The 16,528-nt window shown below is 35.4% G+C and overlaps 1 protein-coding gene across 1 annotated transcript; it reads left to right on the top strand.

Annotated features, from left to right (window-relative positions):
- The first annotated feature begins 3,017 nt into the window (after nt 1-3,017).
- LOC128556646 (perilipin-4-like) lies at nt 3,018-5,577 on the top strand. Its single transcript, XM_053542224.1, has 5 exons — nt 3,018-3,120; nt 3,394-3,519; nt 3,721-4,359; nt 4,503-4,886; nt 5,222-5,577. The coding sequence occupies exons 1-5, from the start codon at nt 3,018-3,020 to the stop codon at nt 5,575-5,577; spliced, it is 1,608 nt and encodes a 535-aa protein (XP_053398199.1).
- Nucleotides 5,578-16,528: the final 10,951 nt, after the last annotated feature.

A 16,528-nucleotide genomic window follows, 5' to 3' on the forward strand; every position in this document is an offset into this window, starting at 1 on the left:
ACATGGTAACGGTCTGATAGTGGCATTATGCAAATTGCTACTATCATAAGTATCAGTAACATCCAATACGGTTTTGGAAAGAGAGCTAAATTATTTCTCGTCTTGGTAAAAATATATTTAGAAATTTATCTGTTATCTAAAACAATTTCGAGTTTTAATATCATTTTTACAATTAACATCAATCTTCCAAACTGGGTTCCAAAAACTGAGATGTACCAATAGCATATTCGTCTTAAAGTTAACATTGCGTCAAATACCAATGAACACGCTTAGCTCTCTGAACCTCGAGTATAAGTTATTGCCAGGTATAAACATAATCAGAAGTTTTAGTCATAACCTGTTTAAAAAGGGTTGATGTTAATTGTCAATAAAACGCAGTCTTTAGAGAAACTTCTTGTCGGTTTATACCGCACGAAAAAGAACTCGCAAGGATGTGAGAGAGAAATGTATCATTTATTCTATTGCTGTAAGTATGTGTATTGCCAATTTGTATATGAAATGACAAGATTATTACACCGGAAAATTAACTTAAATACTGTTGAAAAACAGCGTTAAAACCAAAACAAGCAAACTCCAGAAAAAATTGTGAAAGCACAGAAAATAGTTCGCCTTAAAAGGAAATCAGAGCAGAGTATGAACTTTCCTATTCAACTTGGCTAATTGTTAAGAATTATAATAATGCATCTCCTTGCAAAGTGATGAAAATTCCTAATTATTATGGATTAGTCAAGGTTTAAAGGTACTGACATAATTTAATTCAACTTCATTTGAAAAGTTGACTTATTCTTAATCTTGAGTACAAGCCAGCTTTACAGGTTGAAATAAGGCCAAATAAGCCTCTAGGACATTATTTCACGTAATGCCTAATACTGCAGGTTCGTGATTTCTGGTGAATTTGGGTAAATGGACCACCCTATTAACTGGATCACTTACCGCATACTGTAGTATTACCCTTTAAGCCGCCAAGGTCATGGCCATATAGAAAATTTCGAGGAGGATCATTTTTAGAAATATTCAAAAACTTGACTTTGACCAAGTGGTCAAATTATGTACATTTTTGGGAACTACTTTCAAACGTTCTCTTTTATAATGGTTGAAAATCCCGCACAGTAAGAGTATTATACAGATATTTCTGTGGCATATAGACAAGCGATTATGTCAGATTACAGGTGAGGTTTTGAAAGAAATGCAGCGTTGCCTTTTAATGGCGGAAAATCCCGCACAGGAAGAGAATTAAATTTAGATATATAACTGTCACACTTAGAAAAGCAATTATGTGAGTTTTGAAAGCAATGCAGTTTTGAATGATAGATACTGTTAAAAGGAAATAAAGTACGTGTATTATCACTGAAAATGTGTACATAAAATAATTCTAAGAATATAACAAAATGCATTAAAAAAAAACTTTTGGAAACAAAGAACGCAACCAATCAAAATATCAGACTCGTTTTGACTAATTCTGTTTGGTTTAAGCGGCGTTCTTTTATAATTAAACTGAATAAACTTAATGCTCTCAAAGGACCAGAAAATATGACAAACGTTGATTGAAAAACAAGTACAAGGAGAATAGTTACAGCCTCCACACGGCACTTTAAGTTTGTATCTAGTTGTGACAGTAGTCTGTAGAAGGCTTATATAAAATTTTGAAGGAGACGAATTCAAAAGAACTTTCTGTATAACTTTCACGTTCTTGTGTATTAAATAATTTTGAAGCGTTTTGTCTGATTTGTCTGTCATATTCCCTTTTGACACAAAAAAATCTCTGCCCAACCATTTCACTGATCGACGTTTCTTCCTGCAGATAAAAATTCAAATTTTCTTTTTTACTAATCTCTTGCATCATAAGGAATCTTTAGTTACTCAATTATTAAAGAGACAGACAGTGACTGCGGTAATGGAATTTTTATTTATAGCATTTTTGTCATTTACATACTTTACAGTATGAAAAACGTTTGTTCATAAAATACTACATAACGCAATTCAGCTATAAATACACGTGAATGAGGATTTATGGCAAAGAGGTCGGCTTTTATAGCGACGACATATTTTAAATAAGACTAAAAAAGTAGTAACTCGGATGATATCAATGTCACATTCCCCAAAATGACATCTTGTGCTGTAAGAATCTTCAAAATATGCAAACCAATCTATAGTATTATACAGATATATCTGTGGCATATAGACAAGCGATTATGTCAGATTACAGGTGAGGTTTTGAAAGCAATGCTTGTCTATATGCCACAGATATATCTGTATAATACTACTTGTTATAGTCGGTTCAAAAGCTCTTCAGAGCTTATGTTATAATGTTGCTTTCTTGCCGACTTTAAATAAAACTTATCTTATCTTATCTTATCTATTTAATGTTTATACTGCTGGCTGATTTCGGCGTGGTGGTGAGGCGAAAATACGACAACACGAAAACTTGAAAAACACCTAGGCCCAGTTGTTCGAAAGTTTAACCGGCTGTTAAACTAATAATCTGTTAAATTTTGATTTAAAATATTAGTCATGAAGTGAACAACTAGTATGATGTTTTAATTTTTACTGTAAAGACGTTTTAGTGTTTATAATTCTTAATATACGTTTTCCTAGGTCTTCTAAAATGTCGAAATGTAACTGTAAAAGTTAATCGATCGTTAGCCTAATCCCCTGTTAAAGTTTCGAAAAACTGGGTCCTAATCGACCTTATTTAACTACACAAAATGTGAGCGCTAGGTGGGCCATTTTCTTACTGTGCGCTATATTGACTATCATCAGTCCAGATCTCTTTGCGCGTCTTGCGTTTGTGTAATTGTTGTGCAATAGTCTAACGGAAGACGCCAAAACGAAAACACGAAAACTCGACAAATAAGATATGTATCGTGTTTTCGTGTCGGCGGACGAAGTCACGATAACATGACAGCACGACAAATTAAGGGCACCAACACGACATATTTATACCCGCCAACACGAAAACTCGACAAATGAATATGTCGTGTTGGCGCCCTCTAAACGTCGTGTTTTTTGTGTAAAATATGTCGAGGATTCGTGTTGTCGTGTTTTCGCCTCGTCAACACGAGATGGCAGAAATTAGCCACCATAATTATAAATATGATCTAGTCAGAAGCAAAGGTTTCAGTAACTAGGCCAATTTGCTTGTCATTAAAACCAACCCATTATACTATTTGCCCAAATGCAGTGACTTATATTACGATATAATACTTATTAAAAGACTTATGGTAATTAACGTATATAATTGATTTCTAATGTGACATTCGTACTCTGCAAATCATTCACTACTAAGTGATCCACTCACCAGAATTTCAAGAAAATATTGCAGGTAGGAGTAGAAGACTCTCAGGACATTACTTTATGTATAGTCCTAGGCTGAGGACATTGTTTCGTGTATAGTCCTAGACTCTGAGGACATTATTTCAAGTGTAGTTCTAGACTCTCAGGACATTGTTTCAAGTATAGTCCTAGACTCTCAGGACATTGTTTCATATATAGTCCTAGACTCTCAGGACATCATTTCAAGTATAGTTCTTGACTCTCAGGACATTGTTTCAAATATAGCCCTAGACTCTCGTTTCATGTATAGTCCTTGACTCTCAGGACATTGTTTCATGTATAGTCCTTGACTCTTAGGACATTGTTTCATGTATAGTCCTAGACTCTCAGGACATTACTTCATGTATAGTCTAGAATATTGTTTTATGTATAGTCCTTGACTCTCAGGCGTTATTCCTGGTATAGTCCTCGACTCTCAGGACATTGTTTCATGTATAGTCCTAGACTCTCAGAACACCATTTCAAGTATAGACCTTGACACTCGGGACATTTTTTCAAGTATAGTCCTAGACTCTCAGGACATTGTTTCAAGTATAGTCATAGACTCTCAGGACATTGTTTCAAGTATAGTCCTAGACTATCAGGACATTGTTTCATGTATAGTCCTAGACTCTCGGGACATTACTTCATGTATAGTCCTTGACTCTCAGGACAGTGTTTCATGTATAGTCCTTGACTCTAAGGACATTGTTTCATGTATAGTTCTTGACACTCAGGACATTGTTTCGTGTATAGTCCTAGACTCTCAGGACATTACTTCATGTATAGTCCTAGACTCTCAGAACTGTGTTTCGTGTATAGTCCTTGACTCTCAGGACAATGTTTCCGGTATAGTCCTTGACTCTCAGGACATTGTTTCATGTATAGTCCTTGAATCTAAGGACATTGTTTCATGTATAGTCCTAGACTCTAAGGGCAGTGTTTCATGTATAGTCCTAGTCTCTCAGAACATTGTTTCAAGTATAGTCCTTGACTCTCAGGACATTGTTGCATGTATAGTCCTAGACTCTCAGGTCATTACTTCATGTAAGTCCTAGACTCTCAGGACAGTGTTTCATGTATAGTCCTTGACTCTCAGGACATTGTTTCATGTATAGTCCTTGACACTCAGGACATTGTTTCGTGTATAGTCCTTGACTCTCAGGACATTACTTCATGTATATTCCTAGACTCTCACGACATTGTTTCGTGTATAGTCCCAGACTCTCAGGACATTGTTTCATGTATAGTCCTTGACTCTCAGGACATTGTTTCATGTATAGTCCTTGACTCTAAGGACATTGTTTCATGTATAGTCCTAGACCCTCAGGACAATGTTTCATGTATAGTCCTAGACTCTCAGAATATTGTTTTATGTATAGTCCTTGACTCTCGGGACATTATTCCTGGTATAGTCCTCGACTCTCAGGACATTGTTTCATGTATAGTCCTAGACTCTCAGGACACCATTTCAAGTATAGACCTTGACACTCAGGACATTGTTTCAAGTATAGTCTTAGACTCTCAGGACATTGTTTCAAGTATAGTCATCGACTCTCAGAACATTGTTTCAAGTATAGTCCTAGACTATTAGGACATTGTTTCATGTATAGTCCTAGACTCTCAGGACATTATTTCATGTCTAGTCCTAGACTCTCAGGACAGTGTTTCATGTATAGTCCTTGACTCTAAGGACATTGTTTCATGTATAGTCCTTGACACTCAGGACATTGTTTCGTGTATAGTCCTAGACTCTCAGGACATTACTTCATGTATAGTCCTAGACTCTCAGGACATTGTTTCATGTATAGTCCTTGACTCTCAGGACATTGTTTCATGTATAGTCCTTGACTCTCTGGACATGTTTCATGTAGAGTCCTTGAATCTAAGGACATTGTTTCATGTATAGTCCTAGGCTCTCAGGACAGTGCTTCATGTATAGTCCTTGACTCTCAGGACATTGTTGCATGTATAGTCCTTGACTCTCAGGATAGCGTTTCACGTATAATTCTTGACTCTCAGGACATTGTTTCGTGTATAGTCCTTGACACTCAGGACATTATTTCAAGTACAGTCCTTGACTCTCTGGACATTGTTTCGTGTATAGTCCTCGACTCTCAGGACATTGTTTCATGTATAGTCCTTGACTCTCAGGACATTGTTTCATGTATAGTCCTTGACTCTAAGGACATTGTTTCATGTATAGTCCTAGACTCTCAGGAGATTGTTTCATGTATAGTCCTAGACTCTCAGGACATTGTTTAATGTATAGTCCTAGACTCTCAGGACATTGTTTCATGTATAGTCCTTGACTCTCAGGACATTGTTTCATGTATAGTCCTTGACTCTCTTGACATTGTTTCGTGTATAGTCCTCGACTCTCAGGACATTGTTTCATGTATAGTCCTAGACTCTCAGGACATCATTTCAAGTATACCTCAAGACTCTCAGGACATTATTTAAGGTAGAACCCTAGCTTCTTCTCTGTCAGGATATTATTTCAAATAGCCCTAACCTTTCAGGACATTGTTTCAAATATAGCCCTAGCCTCTTGGGATGATTTTAACATCTCAGGTCATTATCACAGGACAGGGTCATTATTTCAGTTATAGAGGAAGCCTCTCGGAACATTATATCAGGTATGTACTACATATTTCAGGATATGTGCTGAACATCTCGGGACATTTTTTCAGGTATGTGCTGTACATCTCAGGATATTATTTCAGATATGTACGGAACATCTCAGAACAATATGTGAGGTATGTGCGGAACACCGCAGGGCATTATTTCAGGTCTGTGTAGAATATCTCAGGACATTATTTCAGTTATGTGTGGAACATCTTACGACATTTTTTTCAAGTATGTGCTGAACATCTCAGGACATTGTTTGTGGTATGTGCAGAACAGCTCAGGGCATTATTTCAGGTATGTGTGGAACATCGCAGGACATTTTTCAGGTTTGTGCAGTACATCTCTGGACACTATTTCAGGTATTTGTAGAAAATGTCAGGACATTGTTTCAGGTATGTGTGGAACATCCAAGGACATTATATCATGTATGTGCGGAACATCTTAGGACATTATTTCAGGTATGTGCAGAACATCTCATGACACAATTTTAGGTATGTACTGAACGTCTCAGGACATTATTTCTGGTATGTGCGGAACATCTCAGGACATTTTTTCAGGTATGTGCTGTACATCTCAGACCATAATTTGCGGTACGTACGGAACATCTCAGCACATTCTTTCAGTTATGTGCGGAACATTGCAGGACATTATTTCAGTTACGAGAAGAACATCTCAGAAATTATTTTAGGTATGTGTGGAACATCGTACGACATTATTTCAATCATGTCAGGAACATTTCAGGAATTATTTCAGGTATGTGCAGATCATCTTAGGACATTATTTCAGGTATGCGAGTGAAGAACATCTCAGGACATTACTTCAGGTGTGTGCGGAATATCTCAGGACATTACTTCAGTTCTCAGGACATTAATTCAGGTATGTGCGGAACATCACAAAACATTATTTTAGGTTCGGGTGACCTCCCGGGCAGAACCACGGTATGGTCAGTAGAATAGCTTCGAACTGCATTTAAAGTGATAGGCAGGTGATCACAATGCAAGTATTGACTTGTGCTTCTTTATGTTTCTTTACAATTAGGCAGGCTGTATGTCCCTGAGTCTTTTTTTTTCTAATAGAATTGTAAAACAGTTCGAAAGCTAGCTTATTTGAGAAAGATGCCCTACTTCTTAAACCTGTATTCAACTGCCGAACTATAGCCTCGAGACAAATTTACGTAAAATTCTAATTATTATTGTCAACATTTACACTATTTGAATAGTAAAACGATTACTTTGCAAATGTCATGAATGTGGACGAAAATAGTAAAAATATAATGATAGTATTTCGGGGGTGTTAGTATTGTGCCAAGTTTACTGACGTTAGAACACCCGAAGTAAAAAGAAACGTCATTAAATATTTGCTTATTCGGATTTCACTCAAGGTTATTTTAATCTGTTTATACAAACGATAAGTGTCGTGATTGTCAAAAAATAGGTTCTATTGTATGAAAATACCTGTGATCTCGTATGAACCCTTTAACAAATTCATACAATAGGGTAGATGGCAGGTAGATTTCCTCCAAAATAAAAATTTAGTGATCTCACCATACACACATATAGAAAGCATGTAAGAAGAAAGTCAACTACATTTATGCAAACACTAACAAACAGCAAATAAGGCGTAAAAATTGTTTGTTTCCGGTATCCCGACCTACCCTAAATTTTTGGCCCGACCCTATTTTTTCAACTTTTTTAACTAAAAGTCGCAAAACTGCACTTTTTTATGCTTTAAACACGGTCAGTGATGTTAGAAATGAACTTACTGATGCTCTTAAGCATAACCCCCTTATTTGACTTCAACACGAAAATAATTTCCGAAAAATCCCAATTAATAAAAAAACTCCCCCTCTCCCTCAAAAAAAAAAAATTACCGACCTAGCTGCCCTAATTTTTTTAGCATGTTACCGCAACTTAATTGTTGTGTGACAGCTACAATAATGAATTGAGGGCACCTTGAAGAAAACAAAATTCTAGAAACCATTCTGTGATTTATCGTTATTTTTTAAAGAACGGCAAATATCTAATCAAATCATATAAACAACTAAAAAAATTAGGCTCCGCATTTGGATCACCTCGCAAAATCAAATAATTATCACAGTCACAAACCACTGAATTAATACAAATTACATCATACATTTACATATAGTTGTCATAGCAAATATAAGCTAAACGTTGTACAAAACTTGAACTGCAGTTCAGCAACTATCTATAAAAAAACATTCTATGCAAACAGGAGCTCATCATTCTAGTATAGGTATATGCACTTAATTTACCTTAATACAGTTAATACAGTTATTAAATATATTCCGCGACACTAACTAGAAAAGGAAACACACATAATGGTAATGACAACAAATGTTGTTAAAAAGAGTAGGAAGTTTTCCTATTTTGGATGTTAATTACATGTTTGGGTAGAATATGGAAGTAGTTTTAAATTATATTTATGACCACTCTGAAATGTCTCTCAGACGTTCATCGAAAATGACACAGAGCATCACCGCGTCCGCCGTCACTAGTAGGTTATTTGAACAAACATTTTATATATAAGACGCAAACGTGAAATGTGAGTTTCTAGCGTACTGAAATGTCAAGTTTGAGAACATATGCATCCTGACTTATCCATTTAATACAATACTTACGTACGTTCCACTTATAAATGCATGCGTCCTGAATTAATTTCCGTGCGGACGGCGAGATGTTGCAGCTAATACCGAGCATTGGTACAGTCCGCCACTTAATCAGTGTTCCCATCGGCGTTCCATAATTCTGGTTTAATCTCGTTAAATATAATCACCCCACATTTGTTTGCATTATACTCACGCCACTTTTTAGAACATGTATCATATACAGAAATCATTTTGTCCAAACTTTGTTAGAAAAGACACTAAAGTTACGTCATGTAAACATTCATGTTATACAAATGTACATAGAAAAATCAAACGAACGTGCTATTTGTGAATTCGTTATGAATCCGTTTGAGATATGAAGCCGGCGAAGTCTTGTTGCACTTTCTGACGCCTTGCAGGTCTTGGAACGAGTCACAGGAAATCCTGCTTTCTTACACAACTGGGAATGTTTTTGCGCGAGAAAGTAGGTCCTGTAAATTTCCTTAAAAAAGAGACCACCATGCCACGATTGAAGGCTTACCTTCGGTCTAAGAAGCAGATGTAAAGTATTCTTTGTTCACGTGAAAATAATGCACTCCCGTTTTATTACATGACATCTCTAAATTTTCATATTGTTTTCTTCAAGTTTGACATTATCTCACTCAAAAATTTAGTGTTGAACTATAGGCTGGTCAACAGCATTAACTATGGACCAGCGATTTATATGGGGAGTCAGGACGCCTCGGCCGGTATTCAAATATCCTGGGGTTAACATTTTCCATATCAGCCTCTAAGAAATGCAATATTTATATATTATTTCATGCTTTGTGAAGGTATGCATGAGCCCTAGGGAAGTGGTTATAAAAAACTTTTTTTACTTTTCACAACATATTGACCGAACTGTAGTATTTTACACTGTGCATCTCTGTTTTGCACAGAATGTAAATGTAATTTTGACTCGCTTTAATATATGCCCAAGATATACTTAATTTATAAATTTGGTATTTGCTACGTATAAGAATGATGTATGTAAATGTTTTTCACCAAGTTATGGTTCTCCGAAATCTTAACCAAATATTGTTTTTTTTTTATATATTTTTATATTATTCGTTTACCATTTTTGCGCCTTTATATAACCACAAAACATTACTCTTGACAGATTATGATTACCAAAAAAAAAACAGATCACGAAGGTTTCAAACCGAATTATTGAGATTAATTAAAAGATAATTCGTACGACTTAAATTTTTCCGACGAGTTGAAGTCAATGAAAAATATACAATAAATGAGTGGTCTCAAGTTTTAATGGTAATCAAGCAGAAATTCGAATATTTCGTTCACCGTTTGTCTTACTTCAGTATACATTTGTAATTTCAAAATGCCTGTACTAATGAAAGTAAGGGATATCATAGAAAAGCCTTATTACGTTATAAATTACAACGTAGATGACAAACAGTTCAAAAACAGAAAATCAACGTTTACGTATTGCGGAAAACACCGACAGGCATTTTTGTTGTTTTACAACAAAACAAAAGGAAAATAACAAAATATTTGGTATAATTGTGAAGTGACGCGATTCCCTTGATTTGGGAAAAAAGTACAACGTGGGTCATGAGCACGGCTGCCTCTATCAAGACATAAACAAAACATATATTATATAGTTAAGTTGTAAAAACATAACAAATATGATAGTCTTCCTAAGTTTCCAAAACACATCAAATGAATGTAACTGTATCACTTAAATAAGGTCTTGACAATTTTCCGCTCTTATCTTCAACGATATACGGAGGGAATTCCTTTATACCTGTGATGACATCCCGAGTGTCCTCCGCTCTTATCTGAAACAATATCATGAGGGGTTTTCTCTAATGGCCTGAGAGGCTTCTTCCTTTCCTGTAATAATGTCAAGAGCGTCTTTCTCTCTATACCTGAAATAATGTCTTGCAAGTCTTCCTCTATACCTGAAATAATGTTTGCAAGTCTTTCTCTATACTTGAAATAATGTCTTGCAAGTGTTCCTCTATACCTGAAATAATGCCTTGCAAGTGTTCCTCTATACCTGAAATTTAAAAAAAAAATGTCTTGCAAGTGTTCCTCTATACCTGAAATAATGTCATGCAAGTGTTCCTCTATACCTGAAATAATGTCATGCAAGTGTTCCCCTATACCTGAAATAATGTCTTGCAAGTGTTCCCCTATACCTGAAATAATGTCTTGCAAGTGTTTCTCTATACCTGAAATAATATCTTGCAAGTGTTCCTCTATACCTGAAATAATGCCTTGCAAGTCTTTCTCTATACCTGAAATAATGTATTGCAAGTCTTCCTCTATACCTGAAATAATGTCTTGCAAGTCTTCATCTATAGCTGAAATAATGTATTGCAAGTCTTCATCTATACCTGAACTAATATCTTGCAAGTGTTCCTCTATGCCTGAAATAATGTCTTGCAAGTCTTCATCTATACCTGAAATAATACCTTGCAAGTGTTCCTCTATGCCTGAAATAATGTCTTGTAAGTGTTCCTCTATGCCTGAAATAAATAATGCCTTGCAAGTCTTCATCTATACCTGAAATAATGTCTTGCAAGTCTTCCTCTATACCTGAAATAATGTCTTGCAAGTCTTCATCTATATATGAAATAGTATCTTGCAAGTCTTCATTTATACCTGAAATAATGTCTTGCAAGTGTTCCTCTATACCTGACATTATGTCTTGCAAGTCTTCCTCTATACTTGAAATAATGTCTTGCAATTCTTCATCAATATCTGAAATAATATCTTGCAATTCTTCATCTATACCTGAAATAATGTCTTGCAAGTGTTCCTCTCTACCTGAAATAATGTCCTGCAAGTGTTCCTCTATACCTGAAATAATGTTCTGCAAACCTTCCTCTATACCTGAAATAATGACACGAGAAGCGTCTCCTATATGTGTAATAATGGCATTTGTGCTTCGCTATACCTAAATGCCCTGGGAGTCTTCCATTCTTTTCTGAAAATTAATACATGCGACGACCAAGAGGTAGTCTTCATATTCGCTTCGTTTGTTTATGTTCTTTACCAGTTTCTGTATGATATGAAATGTAATCCAATTGCTTTTTTATATTGACGTGATTTGGGCCTATATTTACCGAGACATAAGGTACCTCTATTGTGTCACTTAAAGGCACTGACCTCCAGATTTGGCTAAAAAATAATCTTTCTTTCAAATTAAAGTTTGGTCATATTATGAACATTTGAATTTGAATTTTTGTTTCTAAAATATTTTAAAAATTCCAAATCAAGAAAAAAAGATAACCGCGTCGGAAATCGAACCCCGGACCGCCGCGCCAATAGCGCTGTAGCTGAAGTAGTGAATAATGACTTCAAAATATAGATCTTTATAATGGAGACAGTTTACCTGGAGTAAAAGCGTGACAAACGCTTTTCGATTTTCATCGTAAAAAGTAGTAAAAACAGCAAATTCTCATTTGTTTCCGTAACATAAAGTTTGTCAGTAATTAATGTTTAAAGCCTTCTTAAGAAATATAGCATTTATTTCAAGATATCTAAAAAAAAATATTTGTTTTTGGTTGTCGAATGATCTGGAGGCATGTCGCTTTAACAAAACAAAACTAAATTTGTCGCGGAGTTCACACGAGTTCACAGACCTTTCCATACACAATAGCATGTACTTTTTAAAATCACGTCATTTTATCACCGTTTGTATAACAAGATTATAATGACCTTGTGCGAATATTTAAATTAATGACATTTCTTTTCACTACCCGACCACGGGTGTTCTAACGTCAGTAAGATTTGGCAAAGAGCCAACACCCCCGAAATATTATCATTATATGTTCACTATTTTTGTCCACCAACACAAAGCAGGTTTCAAATTATGCAAATTAACAAAAACTGTTGACTGTAATAATTATAGCTTTGACGTATGGAAGATCCATTCAAGGCTTAATCGCTTTTATAGCTTAAAATTAAATTAAAATGACATTAGGACATTGTTTGGTCTGGTTCTATAGAATATAACTAATAAGTTCTTTGGCTGAGTGGATATAATCATTTTCTTTTGGCAGGGGGAAGCTATTCCTCTGACCGGTCGGTAGTTCTAATATCCTTCCGAGAGGCTTCCGCTATATTTGAAATAATGCCTTGATAGGTTTTCTCTCGTACATGAAATACTATTCTGAGCGGCATCCGTATTTAGATGAGAGGCTTTCCCTATATTTGAAATAATGCCCTAAAAGTATAAGGACCTTTTACTGGTTGAAGGTGCGGATGGAAATATCTGGCTCGAGGTTAACTGTTTAGGCAGTAATGAGACACTGCCGGTTTACCGTGAAACAGTTACCCGAGAGCCAGATTTTTCGATCTGTTCCTTCAATTAGTGATAGAAACTTTTTCTTGCATACCGTATTCTTTAATTAACGGAAGGAATAAAATGAAACAAACGCTTTTCTTTTAAGCACTATTTCATTATAGAAGCGTATGAATTTACACATTCATTCATAACTTTCAGTAAGTGAGTCGGCTTACACCCCGGGATGTGAGATGAGTTTTTCCAACACCGGCAAAAACACGGGAAAATCCTGCTTGGCAGTTTCTTAAATATAGGCGTCTTTCCGCTAAATTTTGGGTGAAACTCGATGTCTAACGTGTTTTGCGTCCATAAATCGTTTGCCTCCGATGTGACGTCGAATTAAACTTAACAAATTACACACCATTGGAGAAATAATTTTAACACAAACTTGAAAATAAAGCATTTTTGCCGCATTTGTGTCGTATATAAAAACGCTACTTAGAAAACCTGTCAAATACCTCATTTTGCGCTCTGCTGAAAATAACGACGTTAGTGGTCATGCAAAATGGAGAATAACAGAGAACTGAAAAAATACCAGTCTGTCGGAAATATCATCATCTTTAATTTGTGAAAATTTTATAATAGTCCGTTGAAAATCGGTAGGTGGCGCATATTACCTTATATGGCAATGACGTGCCGTACATGGTTACTATAGTATTGGCACAGGGCTACGCCCTCGTGCAAATATAAGTGTGGTACTGGTAACACGTCCAGAAAATGTATTTTCACACGAATTGTCGGTCAGATTCTAATGGTTACAAACCCTACCGTATTCAGAGAAGCTTATAGTTTACAAGCCAAGAAACACCTCATATTACTTTCAACGTCATCATATGTATTCACTTAAACCTTAATGTTTAGCCAAGTCATGCTCTCATCTGCTTTACTCATAATAGAGGGCATATGGCCTGCTATACATGGAACTTTCCCCTCTGGAATAAAAATATTTCAGATTCTTTGATCAATATCTGTAAGTGGATAATTAACGAGTGAGCCATTTTCCCCTTAATGTTTTACAAAACATTTCTATATAATATGGTTAACAATTTTGGGAGTATGTGTTTCTACAGACTAAGCGAGTATTTTATGAATTAATGCTGCATAGAAATCCGTTTTTGTTCTTCTTTTTTTATTACCTTGAATTGCTAATGAAAACACATAACGCTAAACAAAATTACATAAAAGCAAAAGAGTTTTGATACTTTTTGTCAACACTTTCAGTAACTATTCCAGTGAAATATCCAACTTATTACCTTATAATAAAATTTATTTAATTTTATTCAATTTATGTGTATATTTATATTTAATTGCTGATTTAAGGTAATGTAGTACAGCTATATATTACATATCAAAACACATGACAAAAGCACATGACCAGTGTCAAGGTTTATCATATCGCATGACATAAAATACCACAGATAAAACACATTGTTATAAGATTGTTATATACAAAATAAAACAAAAGAGAGTGGAACAAGTACTAAATAAAACCCGAAAACTAAGCGTAGATGAACTTATAAGTAGCTACTGCTTCTGAAAATCAGACAATAAATACTGAAGATATTCTATTTATAGAAAAATATTAATTAATTTAATTTATTAATGCTGGCCATAAGTGGCATAGCCACATCATAATTCTTTCCTTCTATTACTATACATGTTTGTCTTTTATCTAAAATAATCAAATACTGTTGGAAATTCTGAAACCAAGCAATCGTAGCCTATCTACATGTTACGAATCGATAACGGTTAGATTAAAATTATTCTTTATCGATTCGTAACATGTAGCTACATGTTGCGCATAGATTGAGCGTAATCATAGCCAAGCTACTTGTTGCGCATAGATTGAGAGTAATCGTAGTGTTAGTACATGTTACGTATAGATCGAGAGTAACCATAATCTATACATGTTGCTTGTAGACCGAGAATAATCGTAATCTAAACTTTAGCTATATGTTATGTATAGATGGAGAGTAATCGATATGTAGCTACACTTACGTATAGATCGAAAGTAATCGTAGTCTAGCTACATGTTACGTACAGATTGAGAGTAATAATTGTCTAGGTGCATGTAACGAATAAACGAAAGTAATCGTAGTCTAAATACATGTAAAGTGTGCACCAAGTATAATCGAAGTCCAGCTGCATATCATATAAAGATCGAAAGTAATCGTGATTTAGCCAGATGTTTTGTAATGTATAGACCGAGAGTAATCGTAATCTAGCAACATGTTACGAACAGATCGAATTTACAGATTGCACCATACTTTTCTCATTTACAGATGGCACCATATGTTCTCATTTACAGATGGTACCATACATTTTTCATTTACAGATGGCACCATACTTTTCTCATTTACAGATGGCACCATACATTTCTCATTTACAGATGGCACCATACTTTTCTCATTTACAGATGGCACCATGCATTTCTCATTTACAGATGGCGCCATACATTTTTCATTTAAAGACGGCACCATACATTTTTCACTTACAGATGGCACCATACTTTTCTCATTTACAGATGGCACCATACATTTCTTATTTACAGACGGCACCATACTTTTCTCATTTACAGTTGGCACCATACATTGGTACCATACTTTTCTCATTTACAAACGGTACCATACATTTCTCATTTACAAACGCCACCACACCTTCCTCATTTACTCACGGCACTATACCTTCCTCGTTTACAGAAGGAAATATACCTTTCTTATTTACAGACGGCATCAGTCCTTTCTCATTACAAACGGTACCATACTTTTTCTCATTTACAAACGGTACCATACCTTTCTCCATTACTGACGACACTATACCTTCCTCATTTAAAAATGGTGCCGTACCTATTTTTTACAAGTGACACTAAACTTGGCTTCCTCGTTTACAGACGGAAACATACCTTTCTTATTTACAGACGGCATCATTCCTTTCTCATTACAAACGGTACAATATCTTTTCTCATTTACAAACGGTACCATATTTTCCTCCTTTAAAAACAGCACCATACCTCTCTCATATACTGACGGCACCATACCTTTCTCATTTTCTCATTTACGACGACATTATACTACGATATGTCTATCATTAAAAAGGTCTGATTTCTAATTTCTCCAAGTCACGTTCTTTCACCCCGACGAAATAATTTCTGATGACTAAACGCTGATTTTATATATGATTTTAAATAAATCAATTGTTTTAGCGATCTGCTGTTCAGCCCTTTTGGCAGTAGCGACAGACAGAAACAACGAAACGTTTAGAAACGGGGCAACAGGAGGACTTTTTTATTTGCTGTTGCAAGTGCCGTTGTGCCGTATCTGCAACAATCACTGACCGACAAATAAGCACTTTCTGAGCTCTGAAAAAAATATTTGTGTGTGAAAAAGTGCCGCTCTTTCGTTCTGTCGCGCAACAGTTTTTGTCATATTGACGGGGCCGACAGAATAAAAAAAACCCGGCCAAATAATATATAAAATGTAGCATGAGATACAGAACAACTAACACAATCAGCCGAAGAAATAACTATTAAACATTCGATATATTAATAGTATAACCAGTATCGGTTATTACACATAAAATACTTAACTCGATCTTGTTATGTCGGAAGGTTAAACGGAAATGATTGA

Source organism: Mercenaria mercenaria, chromosome 4, assembly GCF_021730395.1.
Source record: "Mercenaria mercenaria strain notata chromosome 4, MADL_Memer_1, whole genome shotgun sequence".
Taxonomy (NCBI): Eukaryota; Metazoa; Mollusca; class Bivalvia; order Venerida; family Veneridae; genus Mercenaria; species Mercenaria mercenaria.